The 17,161-nt window shown below is 40.8% G+C and overlaps 1 protein-coding gene across 4 annotated transcripts in view; it reads left to right on the top strand.

Annotated features, from left to right (window-relative positions):
- Positions 1-10,613: 10,613 nt before the first annotated feature.
- The window catches only part of NAA35 (N-alpha-acetyltransferase 35, NatC auxiliary subunit), a 102,915-nt gene continuing 96,367 nt past the window's right edge, over positions 10,614-17,161 (top strand). Inside the window, exons 1-2 of one of the 4 annotated variants that reach the window (XM_070495896.1) lie at positions 10,614-10,723; positions 11,564-11,692. In XM_070495896.1, coding sequence (XP_070351997.1) covers positions 11,569-11,692 — 124 coding nt within the window. In that variant the 5' untranslated portion in view covers positions 10,614-10,723; positions 11,564-11,568. Of the gene's footprint in view, positions 10,890-11,563; positions 11,693-17,161 lie in introns of all 4 variants that reach the window. The other 3 variants (XM_070495897.1, XM_070495895.1, XM_070495898.1) reach the window with 3 other exon arrangements.

The raw sequence follows: 17,161 nt of genomic DNA, 5'->3' as shown, positions 1-17,161 counted from the left end.
AGGATCTTATTTGTCTTGTACACTGAGACATCGCCGCTGCATAGAACAGTACCTAGTACGAAAAAGATGCTTAGTAAATATTTGTTGAGTTATGTAAGTAATCAATAAAAAAAGGGTTGGAACTGAAAAACAGGCTTTGGAAGGCAGCAATGGACTTGATAATAAGAGAGGCAACTTTTCTTCTTTATGATTTTCTCATATGGAATAAAGAGAGGCCAGCAGCATGTAAAGATTCAAAGAATCATGTAGCTTTTAGAGGTCTATGTCATAGAGAGAGAGTCCATAAAATGAATGCGGTCTACCATTAGCAGAACAAGGATGTGCAGAAATGAAAGTTCTATACAAAAATCCTTGGAATAGGCATTTCATATCTTGCCCAGTCTACTTTAATTTCTAGAAAGGATTGGGGTGGCCCGGTGGTATAGTGGTTAAGTTCACGATGCTCTGCTTCGGTGCCCTGGGGTTCATGGGTTCGGATCCCAGGCGTGGACCTATGGCACCACTCAACAAGCCATGTTATGGTGGCATCCCATATACAAAATAGAGGAAGGTTGGCACAGATGTTAGCTCAGAGCCAAGCTTACTCACCAAAAAAATAAAAAATAATTTCCGGAAAGGATGGCAAATGATGAAAGAAGAGTGATGCTGCAGATACCTTGCAGACCATTTGTAACTTTCTCCGTTTCATTGTAACATGTGTGTGTAGAAGGATGTATCTCATAGCTTGGATTCTTGTAGAACCTGGAAGTTATGATCCATCTTCAAATTCTGTAGATATCCCAACACTCACGTACTAACATTACCTTATAATGTTAGCTCTGAATTTCGTGTACTGGTATATCTGAAGCAACCCTCATTCCTGAATGTCCCTAAGGAGAAAAAGGCTAGAGCAGCACTGGAAAAGTCACTAATCATAGTCTGTAACAGACGATCTTTTTTCCCCTACACACTCGCCAGTATATTTTATCTGGATTATTTTCAAATTATTTTGGTAATCATTCTGTGAGAAAGAGTGTTAGAATAGATCTCATTTTGCATTCGTTTTTAGCTATGGCATTCCAGTTTTGAATGAATCATATTCTTAGTCTTAACTTCACGTTATATATCCCCACTTAATAACACCAATGAACACAAATCCCGTTTGTTTGTACTCAAACATTTAAAAATAACTGACATAGAAAGATGAAATATACCATTCTATAAATAACAAAATTCTCTTCATGATTTTTTACATTTGTTTGAGTTGCCTGAACTTTTCCTTAACTTTGACAGAGTTCTCTGAGGACTTCAGATATTTAGGGACTATGCAAGTTAAAGCAGCATTTCATGTTTCTTTTCTAAGAGGTAAACACGATCATTTATAGCATCTAAAAAGTCACGTCTAAAGGATAAAGAGAGAAATTTATAAGATCATGTCTCATGCAAGCATCTATAGTTTTGGTTCAATTTAGTTTAGCAAAAAAGTGGTTTTACATCTTATCTCAGAGCTGAGAATCAAAAGAGCCTTGAAACAAATCATCAAATATCTGAAAGGCTGCTTTTTAGGCAACTGAAATGATTTTTTTTCATCTTTGCTGAGTACTTGTAGAGAAGCTGAAGCATGAGTGCCTTAATAGTTTTATAAAGTCAAGTCACTGAAATGGATTTTCGAAGAGATGGGAGAATAAAATCAAGACCTTTTTCCTTAAGGATGTTTAAAAATGGGATAAGCAGCCATGAATCTGAGTATGACAAAAGCGAATACTCGAACTTCACTTTCAATACTAAATAGCCTCCTAGACCATGTAGTCAAGTGGTACTGAATAACCAAAATATGAGAAAATTGGGAAAAAAGGACTATGATACATAATTTTACAATTCACTAATCTCTCTGATTCTCGTAACGCTGTAAGTGAAGTAAAGTCATTGTTTTATGAATGAGGACACTGGAATTTAGCACATTAGGGAGACTTGCTCAAGATCCCTTAGCCAGCCTTCCTGTTTGATATGGAGGACAAGACAAAGGCATTAATGTCCACAAAACGAAAGTGAAAAGGCACACACTCACAGGGGCTAAAGGAACAGGTGAAGAAAAGCAAACTATCTTTGAAGATAAGAAGCACATGCATGGCGGCACTGACTGAGCAGACCCAAGAAAGTTGGATCATGAGCCAGTGGTGGGGAAAGCCGAGAAACCACCCATTTGTACCACAGAAATACCCAGAAGGCCCAGAAACTGACAGAACCAGCTACCTCCAGAGGTGCAGGTTAGACTGAGGCTAAAGATGGGAATGTGTTTCAAAAGCACCAGGACCTGACATCTCCTCCCCAGTCCCATATGGCTGTGACTGCCTCTTCTCAATCCCTGTAGAAGATTGGAAGGGACAAGGGAGAGATTCTCTGGTGAGGGGCTAGCGTGGGGTAGGGAAGGGATGCTGGAACAGCTGAGAGAGGGGGGTACCTTATGAAAAAGGGAGATTAAGTGGAAATGTTATAAAGGATGTTGAGATTCTCTCTCCCCCACCTCCCAGCCTTCTTCCTACGCTCCAAATGGCTGTTCAGCTGGCAGATTTTTGGAGCAAAGCTGCTAAGTTGCACAGCTCTGGGGGAGCCTTTCAAACATACAGTTTATGTGAATGACACCCCTAGAGTTGTGCAGTGCCCAGCTTGCATAGCCATACAGGAAGGCCCTATATCAGAAGCACCTTCTCTAAGAAATCAGACCAGCCCAAGACACAAGATCCAAAGGTAAAGATGTCAGAGATTCATCAGCTGAATGGCCCAGCTAAGTGAAGCCAACACTTAACAAGCCTCTATGGGGAGCACAGAGAAGATCTACTCTTTGAAATCTGATGCTTCAATATGAGCTTCTAGCCGGAATCACCAGACTGGAGAAGTCTCTAGTATGAAAGACACAGACTGAAATAATTAGAAAAAAAACTTAGAGGAAATAAAGTATGCAGGGAAAAGGGAAAATTAACATTAATGTTATCAGAGATATGAGAACATGATGCATATGCGTATTCTGTTACAGTGAGAAACATTCCAAGAAGAAAAAAGACTTCTTGGAAATTAAAGATTGTGATAGCAAAAAATGAAAACTTGATAGAAAATTTGGAGGAGAAAGCTGAAAAACCCTCTCAGTAAATAAAGCAAAAACTTTAAATAAAGAAAATAATTTTTTTTAAATTAAAGGACCAGTTCAGGAAATCTGACACCTGAATAGCAGTATTTCTAGAAGTTGAGGATAGAGGAAAAAGGGGAGGATACAATGAAATACAATTTAAGGAAATTCCCTACTACTGAAAGATGTGTATTTTCCCATTCAAAGGGTCCACTTAACGCCCAGCAAAAACAGAAGAAAATAGGCTATGCTTTAGCACATCAGCATGAAATTTCAGTGCTGTAGGATCTTATCTGATTACTAGCCAATAAAGTTAAAAAAACATAATAAATTGATGACCCCTCAACATTTTAAACACTCTGAAATAAACTTGGATCAAGGAGGCATTTAAAAGAGATGAAGTCCAGAAATCAATGGAAAAAGGAATATGCTATAAACAAAACCTACAGGAGGAAATTTTATCGGCGGCACTGACTGAGCAGACCCAAGAAAGTTGGATCATGAGCCAGTGGTGGGGAAAGCCGAGAAACCACCCATTTGTACCACAGAAATACCCAGAATTATTCTCAATGTCCTGATTATTAAAGACAATCAATGAAAATTAAAGGAACCAACTACTCATCTCATGAAATTAGGAAAGGACTACCAAAAGACCCTGAGAAGGCATTAATGAGGATAAAATAAGAAATTAATTAGAAAACAAACAAGAAAGACACAAAAAAAGCTGGTTTTAGGGGGAAAAAAACAGAAATGGAAGAAATTGCATAAGTTAGACAAACTTCTTACAAGCCTGATAACGCAAAAAATTGACAAGATCAGAAATCACAAAGGAGAAATAACCACAGAGATGAGCGAGATTTAAAAGAATCCTGAGTGGAAAAATACTTGTGTGTCTGAGTGTTCTACAATAATTTTTATTAATGTGAACGATATTCATAATCCATTTTGAAATTAAAAAATAAAATACAAAACAGTATGTAGAGTGAGAACCCACTTTTCATAAACAAAAGAAAATAAAAGCATATACATGGATGGAAAAATGAATGAACAGTATGAACAAAGGTCATCTCTCAGCCTGGGATTATGGGTGATTTTTATATTTTGGCTTACATGCATGGGTAATTTTTTATATTGGTTTTACAACAAGAAACATACCTAGTGATTACTGTAGTAATATTTTAATAAACACCTAAAAAGAATTTAGGTCACTGAAAAGTAACTGTTTAGTGTAACATTTAAAGAAAGACAATTTAAAATCCCCAATTTACTTTGCAGTTTCCACACCAACGTGTTTTATTTTGTAGCAACATACTCTTTGCAATGTTTCTTCTTACTCATATTTCTGGGACTACGGTAATACAGCAGAATAAAAATCATTTTTTCCTTCAATCAGATAAAGCCATTAGGGACAGACATTTGGCTATTTCTTTCTTCCTTCCTTCCTTCCTTCCTCCCTCCCTCCCTCTCTCTCTCTCTCTATCTCTTTCTTTCTTTCTTTTTCTTTCTTTCTTTCTTTTTCTTTCTTTCTTTCTTTCTTTCTTTCTTTCTTTCTTTCTTTCTTTCTTTCTTTCTTTCTCTCTTTCTCTCTTTCTCTCTCTCTCTCTCTCTCTCTCTCTCTCCCTCTCTCCCTCTCTCCCTCTCTCTCTCTCTCCCTCTCTCTCTCTCTCCCTCCCTCTCTCTCTCTCTCTCTCTTTCCTTTCTTTCTTTCTTTCTTTCTTTCTTTCTTTCTTTCTTTCTTTCTTTCTTTCTTTCCTTCCTTCCTTCCTTCCTTCCTTCCTTCCTTCCTTCCTTCCTTCATTCCTTCCTTCCTTTCTTTCCCTGCTTTTTTTCTCCCCAAATCCCCCCAGTACATAGTTGTATATTTTAGCTGTGGTCCTTCTAGCTGTGGCATATGGGATGCCGCCTCAATGTGGCCTAATGAGTGGTGCCGTGTCTGCGCCCAGGATCCAAACCAGCGAAACCCTGGGCCGCCGAAGTGGAGCACGTGAACTTAACCACTCGGCCACGGGGCTGGCCCTTAATTTCTTTCTTAAAGAAAACTTTTATTATGAAAAAATTAAACATATACAGAAGTAGAGAGAATAGTATATTGAACTCTTATATCCATCACCATCTTAGGCGATTATCTACCTCTATACACTTACGCCCAACCCCACTGGATGATTTTGAAGGAAATATCAGGCATCATATCTTTCCACTTACAAATATTTCAGTATTAATCTGTTTTAAAAAAAATGAAGATTATTGTTTTTTAAAAAATATTACTACAGGGGCCGGCCCAGTGGCATGGTGATTAGGTTCACGTGCTCTGCTTCAGGGGTCCGGGGTTTGCTGGTTTGGATCCCGGATGGACCTATGCACCACTTATCAAGCCATGCTGTGGCAGGCATCCCACATAAAAAATAGAGGAAGATGGGTATGGATGTTACCTCAGAGCCAACCTTCTCAGCAAAAAGAGGAGGATTGGTGGCAGATGTTAGCTCAGTGCTAAACTTCTCCCCCCAAAAACATTACTACAATAGCATTGTATTACGTAAAAAATTTAATTTCTTCAAAAAAATATTTTTTTTAAAGATTGGCCCTGAGCTAACAACTGTTGCCAAACTTTTTTTCCCTTCTTCTTTTCCCCAAAGCCCCCCAGTCCATAGTTGTATATTCTACTTGTAGGTCTCTCTGGTTCTGCTATATGGGACATCACCACAGCATGGCTTGATGAGCAGTGCTAGGTCCACACCCAGGATCCGAACCAGTGAAACTCTGGGCTGCTGAAGCAGAGTGAGTGAACTTAACCACTTGGCCATGGGCCGGCCTCTAAAAAATTTAATTTCTTGAGCTAGACTGAGAAAGACAAACACCAGATGATTTCACTCATATGTGGAACATAAACAAACACCCGGACAAAGAAAACAGCTCAGTGGTTACCAGGGGAAGGGGGTTGGGGGTGGGCACAGAGGGTGAAGGGGAGCACTTGTGTGGTGACAGCCAAGAAATAATGTACAACTGAAATCTCACAATGATGTGAACTATTATGAACTCAATAAAAAAATTTAATTTCTTAGTATCAAATATCCAGTCTTCTGTATTTTGAGGCAAATACGCTGAATAGTTTCAAATTGTTTACCGTGTATTTAAATTAGGATCTAAAGTTTATCTAATTCATAAGTTTTTACAGTATTTCTTTATTCTTTCAATTTGTTTTCCAATTTATTAATTTCAGATTTTATCTGAATTGGTTGATAATCTGCTACGCTTACTTCCCTTTTGACAGAAGTTTAAGAGTTTCAATATCTATGCATTAGACAACTCACTAATGGAACCTAAGAAATCTACCTATGTAGTTAATAGTATTTTAGTAAAAAATTTCTTTGATAGGTCCCAGGAAACTATTTAAAAATCATTTGGAAAGAGGAATTTTGAAAAGACTTTTGTGTATGTGTGTGAGGAAGATTGGCCCTGAGCTAACAGCGGTTGCCAATGTTCCTCTTTTTGCTTGAGGAAGATTGTTGCTGAGCTAACATCTGTGCCACTCTTCCTCTACTTCATATGGGATGCCATCACAGTGTGGCTTCATGAGCAGTGCTAGGTCCGTCCCAGGGATCCAAGCCAGTGAACCCCAGGTCTCTGAAGCAGAGCTCGTGAACTTAACCACTACACCACCAGACTGGCCCCAAGGAATTTTGAAAAGACTTTTTACAAAGAAAATAAGAATATTGAAAGTTATGTATGAGTGTTATTAAAGGGACAATTGGGAGTTAACATCTGAATCTCTCAGATTCAGTGAACCACTCTCCTGGTTTTTCTCCTGCTTCGGTCTTTATTCTCAGAGTCCTTTACTGGGTCCTCTTCCTCTACCTGATCTCTAAATATTGGGGTTCCTCAGGACTCAACTTTGAGCCCACTTCCCTCTTGACACCACCTTCTTATGAGATATCAATAATTCCCATGGCTCTAAATGACATCTTGTTGATAAGTTTACCAAAAACTTCTTTCACATAGCAAATACAAAAGCAACCAAAAACGAAGTAAAAAGACAATGACACTCTGGCTTAAAAAACTGCAACTTTAATCACAAAGAGTTAAAACTTAGAGTTTCTTAAAAGTAGAAGAGAAAATAACCAATAATCCTACAGAAAAATGGGCTAGAGATGAAAGCGGACAGCTCATAGAGAAAAGATGGAAATTGCCCTTAAAAATATGAGAAGATTTTCTACCTCACTCATGATAATAGAATGCAAATTAAAACTACACTGAGATACCTTTGTTCTCACTTAGCAGTTTGGCAAAATTCCGAAGTTTGACCACGGACTGTACTGATGAGTCTGCGGGGAAGTAAGCATTCTCATTGGTTGCTGGTGGAAATAACAAACAGAACGAACTTGATAGATGGGAATTTGGCAGTAGCGAAATTACGCATGCATGTATAGTTAGACCCTAAATTCTGCTTAGAGGAATTTAGCCCAAAGATAAACTGGCAAAATTATGAAAAAGCATATGCACACAGCTATGCATGATAGATAGCATTATCTCAAATAGTAAAACCCTGGAAACAACTGAAACTTCCATCAATGGAGTAAATTATGGTACATTCATTCACTCAGTGACGTAGGGTGACTATCTTTTTAGAGAGTCAATCCAGGACACAACCATATTAGGGAAAAAAAGACAATAAATATACATATGTGTTAGTACTTTAACATAAAATTGTGAAAATAGATGTTTGAAATTACCCATTCTGTCTTTAATTTTGTTACTTAAGTGCTATTATTTAAACAAAGCAATAGGACTAGTTAGCAATGGCAATTAGCAGTTTGATAGTAGGAACAACTAAATATGTGGGAAAAATGTAACAATATATTTACAATGTTGATACATTATAAACATACAGAGGATACTTATACATTATCCTCTAATGCAGAAGTTTAACATTTTTATAAGTCTTTATTGGATTACTATGCTCTTAAGCTACATAATGTAAGACTTTTAAAAAGGAGGAACTAAATACAATAGGACTAACTCAACTGATATTACCTACACTTAAGAAAAAATAACCCCACCATGTTTCTTTCTGTCACATGACATAGTAGGATATTTTCACTCATCTCCTTTTCTGAAGGCATTTCTGTGAACTGCCTGAAGCCTTTAGGACATCCTTAATTTCTTTGATGTAGTGGTAAAATTGAATACAGTCAAATGTAAAATTCACTTTGGCTGGCAGCTCTGCTTTTGTCAAACCCATGTTACACTGGTTCCTGGTGTGAGTACAATATGATGACATCAAGCTAACTTTCCTCTCAACACAAGTGTTTAAGCATGGAAAACTTAGAATTTTATGAGTCAAGACTTAAACTCATTGGAATTGGTTTCTGGCTCTCCAAAAACACCCATCTACTCTGTGTCTATAGGCATGTTTAGGTAGACCAATTATTTGTCAGTTATTTCCTTTGCAGTCGTTTATTCGTCACGTAGTCTATCTAATGTCTAAAATGTCCATCACTTTGCAGAACTATGAAGCATATAGGATGCCATCATAAATTAAACCTCTCTTTCTCAGGGAAAATGGTTTTTAATTTAAAGTAGAGAAGTAATTAGAACTTGTGAAAGTGAATTTGAATTTCAAATAAATTACAATTTTAAGAAAGAAATTACGAAAATCCTGTTTCACTTGGCTGCCTTGTTCTGGTGTTTTTTTTGATTCCGAAGTAGTCATTTCAAAAATTGGTGTTTTGTGTGTGTGTGCCTGTGTGTTTGCTGTATCAGTTTCTGTCACAATCTACACGTAATACTGCATAACTCAGATGCAGTCAATTAATCTTTTTTCTAGATTTCTTAATGGCCTCTGCAAATATCATTAAATGGTTTTGGAGAAACAATATAAATTTGTTTTACTGTAATTCTTTTGTACATTCTCATTCTCGATGTATTTAGTCAGTACCTACTATATGCCAACCACTGCTGTAAATGCTGGGGATACAGCTTTGATCAAAATAGGAAAAGATCCTGCCCTTAGGAAACATTATTCTGTAAAAGACATAAAGATTTATTTTTTAAAAATCAACTTTATTGAGATTTGATTTGCAGAAAATAAAATGCACACGTTGTAAGCATATATTTCAATGGATTTTTACAAATGTATTCATCCATTTAACTACTACCACCAATCAAGATACAGCACATTCCCATCACCTCAAACCACCCAGCCCCATGCCACTTAATCCTTCCTTGACCCAGGGGAAATCACTACTCTGTTTTCTGTCACTGTAGATGAGTCTACTTTTAGAGTTTCATAGAAATGGAATCATACTCTTTTGCCTCTGATTTCCTTTGCTCAACATAATGTTTTTGAGATCCATATTTCTGTACGTCAGGTAGTTCATCCCTGTTTGTTGATAATTCCTATTCATTACATTGTGTGGACACAACACGAGTGGTTCATCCATTCACCAGTTGATGAGCCTTTGGGTTGTGACCAGTTTTTGATTATTAAAAATAAAGCTATGACGGGGACTGGCTCAGTGCCATAACGGTTCAGTTCACTTTCAGCCGCCAGGTGCGCAGGCCCAGTCTGGGGTGGACCTAAGAGGCTTGTCAAGCCACGCTGTGGCCACGACCCACATAAAACAGAGGAAGACGGGCACAGATGTTGGCTCAGGGACAATCTTCCTCAAGCAAAAGGAGGAACATTGGTACAGATGTTAGCTCAGGGATAATCTCACAAAATAAATAAAGCTATGAAAATGAATTTACAAGCTTTTGTATGGATACGTATTTTCATTCCTAGGCAAATACCCAGGAGTGGAATTGCTGGATCATATAGGTATATGACTAACTTTCTAAGAAAAAAATTGTTTACCAAAGTGGTGCACCACCAGCAACCTAGGAGAGGTCCTGTGGCTCCACATCCTCAACACTCGGTATGGCCTTCGGCATTTTGGCCATCTGAGAACGTAGTGGTAAAGACCCATCTCTTACCCGGGCCCATCTATTTACGCAACGCCGCTTTAAAAGTGATCATTTTATTAAGTTTTAAGGAAAATCTAAAACATGTCACAGTATGAAAGAAAATGGCTGGCTTGACGCTGCAGATATTTTGTCTGTTTTCCCTCGCGAAGCCCCCGGGCGCCGTCTAGGAAACATACACCCGGCGTCAGTTGGCCAGCGCGAGCTCGGCTGGGCGCTGAGCCGGGCTCCTCATTCCCGGCGGTACCGGCGGGGCTACGCGCACGCCCAGCGCTTCCTTCCGCCCGCGCGTCACCTTTCCAAGAATCTCCCAGGGAGCCGCGCGGGGCGGGGCGGGCTCTGCGGCCCCCGGCCCCGCCCCTTACCGGGACCAGCCCATCAGCCGGGACTGGGCCGGCGGCAGAGAGACTGAGGTAGCTTCCGATCTCGCGATTGGCTCTAATCCCGCGAGGAGAGAAGGCGGCCGCCGTCGGCCAAACGGCTGCGGTGGCGAGGGAGGGGGTGTGGCCGGGGGGGGGGCGCAAAGTCCCCTGGAGTGAGGGCGAGGGGGCGGGGTCGCGCGCATCGGGTTTACGCATGCGCGCACGCGGCCGGTCGGGCAGGGCTGAGAGGGGAGGGGGCGGCGGCGGCTGAGGCGGCGTCGTTATTTCCGCGGCCGGGACGGTGCGTGTCGGCGCGGGTGGCCACGGGAGAAGTAGGTAGGGACGGCCCGTGTGGAGCCATTGAGCCTCCCTCCTTCTGGTGTCCGAGAGCCGCAGCCTCCCGCGCGCGTGGCGGACCTGGGGACGCCAGGTCACCCTGCGGCCCCGGCCCTCCCGCCGCGCCTCAGGTATTCGCTGCGGGCTCCCGGTGCCCGCCGCCCGCCGAGGCCCCGGCCTGCCCGGTGTCAGCGCGGCGGCGACGCGGCGCCGGCTTGCCCGCCCGCCCGCGCGGCGGCAGCCCTGTCCTTGCGAACGCGCCCTGCGGGGCCAAGCCGGGCCGGGCTGAGCCGGGTGGGGCGGGCGCGGGGCAGGGCCCCGCCTCAGGTGCTCCCCCGGCCCGGCCCCCGCCGGCGAGGCTTGCCGGGGTCCTGCTGGCCCCGGAGGGGTCGGCCCCGCGAGCTCCCGGCAGGCGAGGGACCGCCCGGACTGGAGCGGTGGCCGCACGGGGTCCTGGGCCCCGAGAGGGCCCTGCACAGTGGCTTGGGCATTTGTGGCCGGTGCTGAAAGTTGGAAGCCCTGGAGTGGGTTGGGTTTGGGCCGGTGTGGGATGGCTTGTGAGTTTTCTGGTGAGATAGTCGGAAGGCAAACTCTGAGCGCTGGCTATCCGTAAAGGAGCAGCAGTCGTGCTAGTTAGTGCGAGATTTAATTAGGGTGATTTTTCCCAGTCCCGGCCTCAAACTCAGAAGAGCTCTCCTTAAACAGCTTCGGAAGACTTTCATCTGCTGCTTAAACCCACACACATGGTTTGCGAATGCTCGTGCCCTGAGAGCTACATCCTTTTACACCGATGTTAATTTTATAGGCATAATGGTTATGAAAGCTTCTGTAGAAGATGATGATTCGGGATGGGAGCTCAGTATACCAGAGAAAATGGAAAAAGGCAGTACAAGCTGGGTGGACATAACCCAAGATTTTGAAGAAGCTTGTCGAGGTGAGTTTGAATTTTTGGATTAGAAGTTCAGAATCTGGGAAAGAGTAAAGTAAACTCTCGAGTATGATTTCTAAACTATGTCAATAAATGAAAAGAAATCAACAGGTAAGTGTGGTTTGTTAACCGCGCTTACTCATTCTCTACCCTCTAATTTTAACTTTCATTTAAAGCCAGTATATGTTTGATATAGCATTAAATACAGATGTTGAGGCAGTTTCTTCTGTTAAAATTTTCTAACTTCAAGGAACAGGTTAGAGAGTACAAAGCAATAATTTCAAACTGTGGAGACATGGATTCTGTCGCCCTAAAGAAGGTAGTAGTACAGTCGAGTTGAGGTTTGAAAATGATCAGATCAGGGTCATTCCCTGCTTAAGATCCTCGGGTGGCTGCCTGTTGCCTGTAGAATAAAATCCAGACTCCTGCCCCATGACCTGCATGGCCTGGTGCTTGCCTACCACTTAGACTTCCTTCTGGTACCACTGCCCCCCGAGGCTCACTGTGAGTCACAGGGTCCTTCTTGTCTCATTAAACACACCGAGGAGCTTCCCCTCTGGGCCTTTGCATGTTTTGTTTTCTCAGTCTTAAATTGCTTTGCTCCCAGGTCTTCACATAGCTGGCTCTTTCCTGACCACTTAAATATTACCTCCCCAGTGAGGACTTCTCAAAGCAGCCAGTCTAAGCAGGTTGACCCCTCATTCTCTTCTTTGCAACTCCACTTCAGTTGAATCACCCTGTTTTATTTTCTTTGTAGCACTTATCTCTCAGAAGCCGTCATTTTCAATTACTTCTTGTTTATTGTCAGTCTCACCCACTGGAATGTAAGCTCAGTGAGTGCAGAGATCTTGTCTGTAACCCTAGCACACAGAACATTGCCTGACACATAGTTCAAGAAATGATTGGAGAAATGCACGTTTGTTGTTTGAGGGGAAAGAGCCTTAGAGAGGGAGAGATTGAAGATAAAGAGAAAGGAACAAATGATAGAGCCTGAACTTTAAGAGATGATGGGATTAAAAACATGATAGAGAAGTTAACTTGGGGAAAAAGAATACCCACATACTGAGACCGGAGGAACTGAGGTTAGGGTGGTGAAGATACAGATGTATTTCTTTCCTTTCCTTTTTTTTTTTTTTTTTTTTACTGGTGTATTTCTAAGTGGATGGGGAGAAATGGTGGAGGGATTCACACCTTGATGGCTTCTATTTTCTTGGTGTACAAGAAGGTTAGGACTTAATGATGGTGAAGTTGGATTGTTTAGAATAGCGCTCTTAAGGAGAGGAATAAAGACTTGGAACAGCTGCAGGTGGAAAGGGAGCCAGCTGAGTATAAGCAAAATGATAAATCATGTGCCTACCCTTTGTTCTGAAAATGTCCAGTTAAAGTATGCCTAAGTGAGATAGTGGAAAGAACATTAGACTGGAAGTTGGGTGACTGGCTGTATATGTCTGTCTAAGGGAGAGAGAAGGAAGTGTAAGTTACAGTGTAGTTTTTGTGCTCAGAGATCTTAGACTGTTAAGTGGATCATACCTAACATCTTGCACTGATTTAAGTGACCTATGTTAGAGGGTTGTCATTATGAACCTAAGTAGGAAAGGTTTTAGGATGTATATATGGCTCGAGTTGGGCCTTAAAGGAGTAGTTGAGTTTCTATAAGTGAGTGTGAGGGCATTATTCTGGACTGAGATGAACCATTAGAGCCACAATTTAGTGAGAGTTTTATGTTTGAGGAACAATGAGTAATTCTGCTACTTCATGGAAAGAACCTTGAATATAAGAAATGGTTTTAATCTCTGCTTTGGTGTGGATTGAGAGGGAGTGGCATTCATTTTGTTGCCAACATCAAACTATCCTATTAACTCTTCCATAATTAGGTCTTGCACCGTCTCACGTGGCACAAATGTAAGGTATACTTCTTGGAACTGAAAAGTTGATATAGAATTAATCTTCCTTTACATGTAGGTTTAAGTCTAAAAGCTATTGGCAGCTCTTGAGCTTGTGGTATTAATAATTTGTCTTCCCTTCTTGAAATAATCAGATTCGTAACCTTAATTATAGTTTAGACTTCTGTCCCAGCAGTTTTCTGAAAACTAAATTTAAAACAGATATTATTACATTCTTGTCTATGTTGCAGTGGTTTCTTCTCTTTGATAACAGTGTGACGGCATTTGGCTAGACTTCGGTGATTTTTTTTTTTTTGGTATCTTGAAACAGTCTGCATACTGCTGACAGTGTTCTTCACATACATTTCTACTTAGACTTTTAGCGACTCTTCAAAGTCCTCTGGATCAAATTCTAATTTTCATCATTTCTTTCCTGTTAGACAGATGGCACACATTTCCTATAACCAACATTGAGGCTTTTGTTTTTTTTCTTTTCTAAATTATTTTCTAGGGCAGTGGTGTTCATCACTGTTATTTTGCCTGGTAGGTAATATATCATTTTTCTAAGTAGGACTTCTGAATGTCACTTCTCTAGGAAACTTTGCCTAATTTAAACCATCTCATTTTGCTGCCTGTAAAAAGTCTCAGATCTTCATACTCCATTTGGTTGTGTATATTGAGGTGCTTTCTGAATTACAAACCCACAACTTAGAAATTTCGCTTAAGCATAAATGATCATAAAATATACACTGCTCCTTCTTCTGTCTACCAGATTCCCTGCTTCCACACACTGCATAGCCAGTAACCTCTCCTGCGGTGATGACATCATCATGTCTATAGTGCAGAGGTAATCCAAGGTTGGTTCTTGTTACTTCCATTCTTTTTAAGCTCTAGTCTAGGAGGATATGGGCCCATCCTCTCATCCCATTTTCTTCTCTCTTTGTTGGCTTAGTTTATTCTTTCTTGGTTAGTCTTTATCACAGTAACCTTGTTTAAGGCCCCCTTATCCATCCAGTTTCTTCAGCTCTTGCCCAGTACTTTTGGGGAACTCCTTTTATTGCTTTCTCTTCTCTTTTTTAAAATCTGGGATGCTTAAGCTTCTTGTTTTTCTTCCTTTCTCTTTTATCTTATCTCACCCAGAACATTTATAGGTGCTGAATATATACTTGTTTTAACGATAAATGAATATTCTAAAGGTGTGTTTTTATTTATTTTTATTTTATTTTGTTGCTGAGGAAGATTAGCCCTTATTCAACATCTCTTGCCAATCTTTCTCTTTTTTGCTTGAGGAAGATTAGCTCTGAGCTAACATCTGTGCCAGACTTTCTCCACTTTATATGTGCTTCGCTGCCACAGCATGGCATAGGTGCGCCTCTGGTATCTGACCCTGTGAACCCGAGCTGCCGGAGTGGAGTGCGCCGAACTTAACCATCACACCGTGGGGCTGGCCGCTAAGGCTGTGTTTTTAAAAACTAGGGAATATCTGGATCTTAGACTGCGGAAGTTTAGAGAGCCACTACATTATATTAAATGTTGTCATTTTGGGTGATTGTTAGGAACAAGTGTAATTATGAACATAAGCTTGAGCACTGAAATTGTGGCAATACTTGATTATAATGTTATCTGTCATCCAGTTGGTCTGGGATATGTTTCTGTAATCTTTTTAAAAGATTATCTTTGAACTGATTACACCGCATTTAGCAATTGGCTATAGAAGATGTATAGATTCTTGATAAAATGTTCATGATCTTACCTCTCCTCCCCCGAATCCACAAACCCCAGTTTGAGAATCGTTGTTCTAGGAATTTGCTGTTTGTTAGCACTTTATTCTAAGAGGAAAAAGATTGACAGAAATTGTCCTGGTGAAAGATCTGGGCAACCTGTAAAACATCTTTTTAATTGATTTTGGTTTTGGAAACAAAAGTTATATTTTCCTTCTTCCATAGTGTCAATATTTTCAATGGTGGGGCATGGATGGAGTAGGCTGTACTGGTAACTGTGGATCATTTTAATCTGGTTCTCCATCAGGAGTGATTTTGCCCCTCGAGGAACATTTGCCAATGTCTTGAGACATGTTTGGTTGTTGCTGTGCAAATGGGAGGTCAGAGTGCTACTGCTTTCTGATGGGTACACATCAAGGATGCTGTTAACTGTTCTGTGTACAGGGTAGTACCCCCACACGAAAATAGTTATTCTGCCCAAAATGTGAGTAATGCTGCTTAGTTCACTCCATTTAGATTACTTTCGAGAATGTTCAGCTATCATTTAACTTCTCTGACCCTGGATTCTTCAGGAAAGGAACATAGGGATATTGGATTTCTTAACACTTGTGGCAACTAGTATTAACACAGAGCAAGCAGTGGGAAGGGAATGGGACCTTTGATGCACTTTGAGGGCTCTTGCATTGTTGAATGCATCTTATCAGATTTTCCCCTTAATCTTGCATTGTGTATCCTGCTTTGTGTTAGGAGCTTTGGTCATTAGAGAAGGTGTCCTCAGAAGTCCCACTTTCCCCCTTTTAGCTGGTTATTTTGGTATTCATGATTCTAGATAGCATGCTTTTATCGTTACTTCTTGATTCTCCCCACTCCCAATTTTGGCATTATGTAACTATGGATGTCTTTCCCATGTAGTTGTATCTGCACTATGGATATGCAGATATTATTCATAGCTTAGCCAAAGAGTAACACTGTTATTACTTTCCCCTTCCTGCACAGTTCTTCTGCTTTATGCAAAAAATTTTTACCCGAAATCTGTATACAGTCCTGTCTCTCTTAACAATGGGTATACATTCTGAGAAGCGTGTCGATAGGCAATTTTGTTGCTGTGCAAACATTATAGCGTGTCTTTGCACAAACCTAGATGATATAGCTTACTGCACACCTAGGTTCTATGGTACTAATCTTATGGGACCACTGTCGTATTTGGGTCTGTTGTTGACTGAAATGTCGTTGTGCAGTACATGAGTGTACTTTAATTCTACCCTAGACTCTTCACCAGTTGTCTAAATCTCCTTAAGACATTCAGACACATCAGACATTCTGTTTTCATCTCTGAAGAAATTTCTTCTCGAGTGTCTTACTTTGCTCCAGTCTGGACTTCTTGCCTTTTGTACCTCATATGATCCTGAGATTTTCCTTCATTATCAGCCTGGGGGTTCTTACTTTTTCCCCTTGTTTTGATTGGGCATCTTTATTATATTCCTGAGTAAAGTGCATGGGAGATGTAATTTTTTGAGGCTCTGGATGTCTGAAAATGTTTTTATTCTATCCCCCTACTTAATTGATAGTATGTCTGGATACCTTTGAGAATTTTGAGGGCATTGCCTGTTGATTTGTTGCTCTGATACTGCTATTGAGAGGTCTGATGACATTCTGATTCCTGAGCTTTCACATGTAACTTTTTAGGATCTTCTGTTTGTCCTGTATCCAGAACTTTCACCATGGTTTGCCTTGTTGACAACTCTGAAGCCCTTCACTTTGTCGTCTTCTTCACTTCTGGGAAACTTTCTTGAATTACTCTATTTCTTCTTTGTTTTTTCTGTACTCTGCTATGGAGTATCTCCTTTTTGAATCTTGAACCTCTTAGGCTG

Source organism: Equus asinus, chromosome 23 (assembly GCF_041296235.1).
Source record: "Equus asinus isolate D_3611 breed Donkey chromosome 23, EquAss-T2T_v2, whole genome shotgun sequence".
Taxonomy (NCBI): domain Eukaryota; kingdom Metazoa; phylum Chordata; class Mammalia; order Perissodactyla; family Equidae; genus Equus; species Equus asinus.
This window is presented reverse-complemented; position numbering and strand designations above follow the sequence as displayed.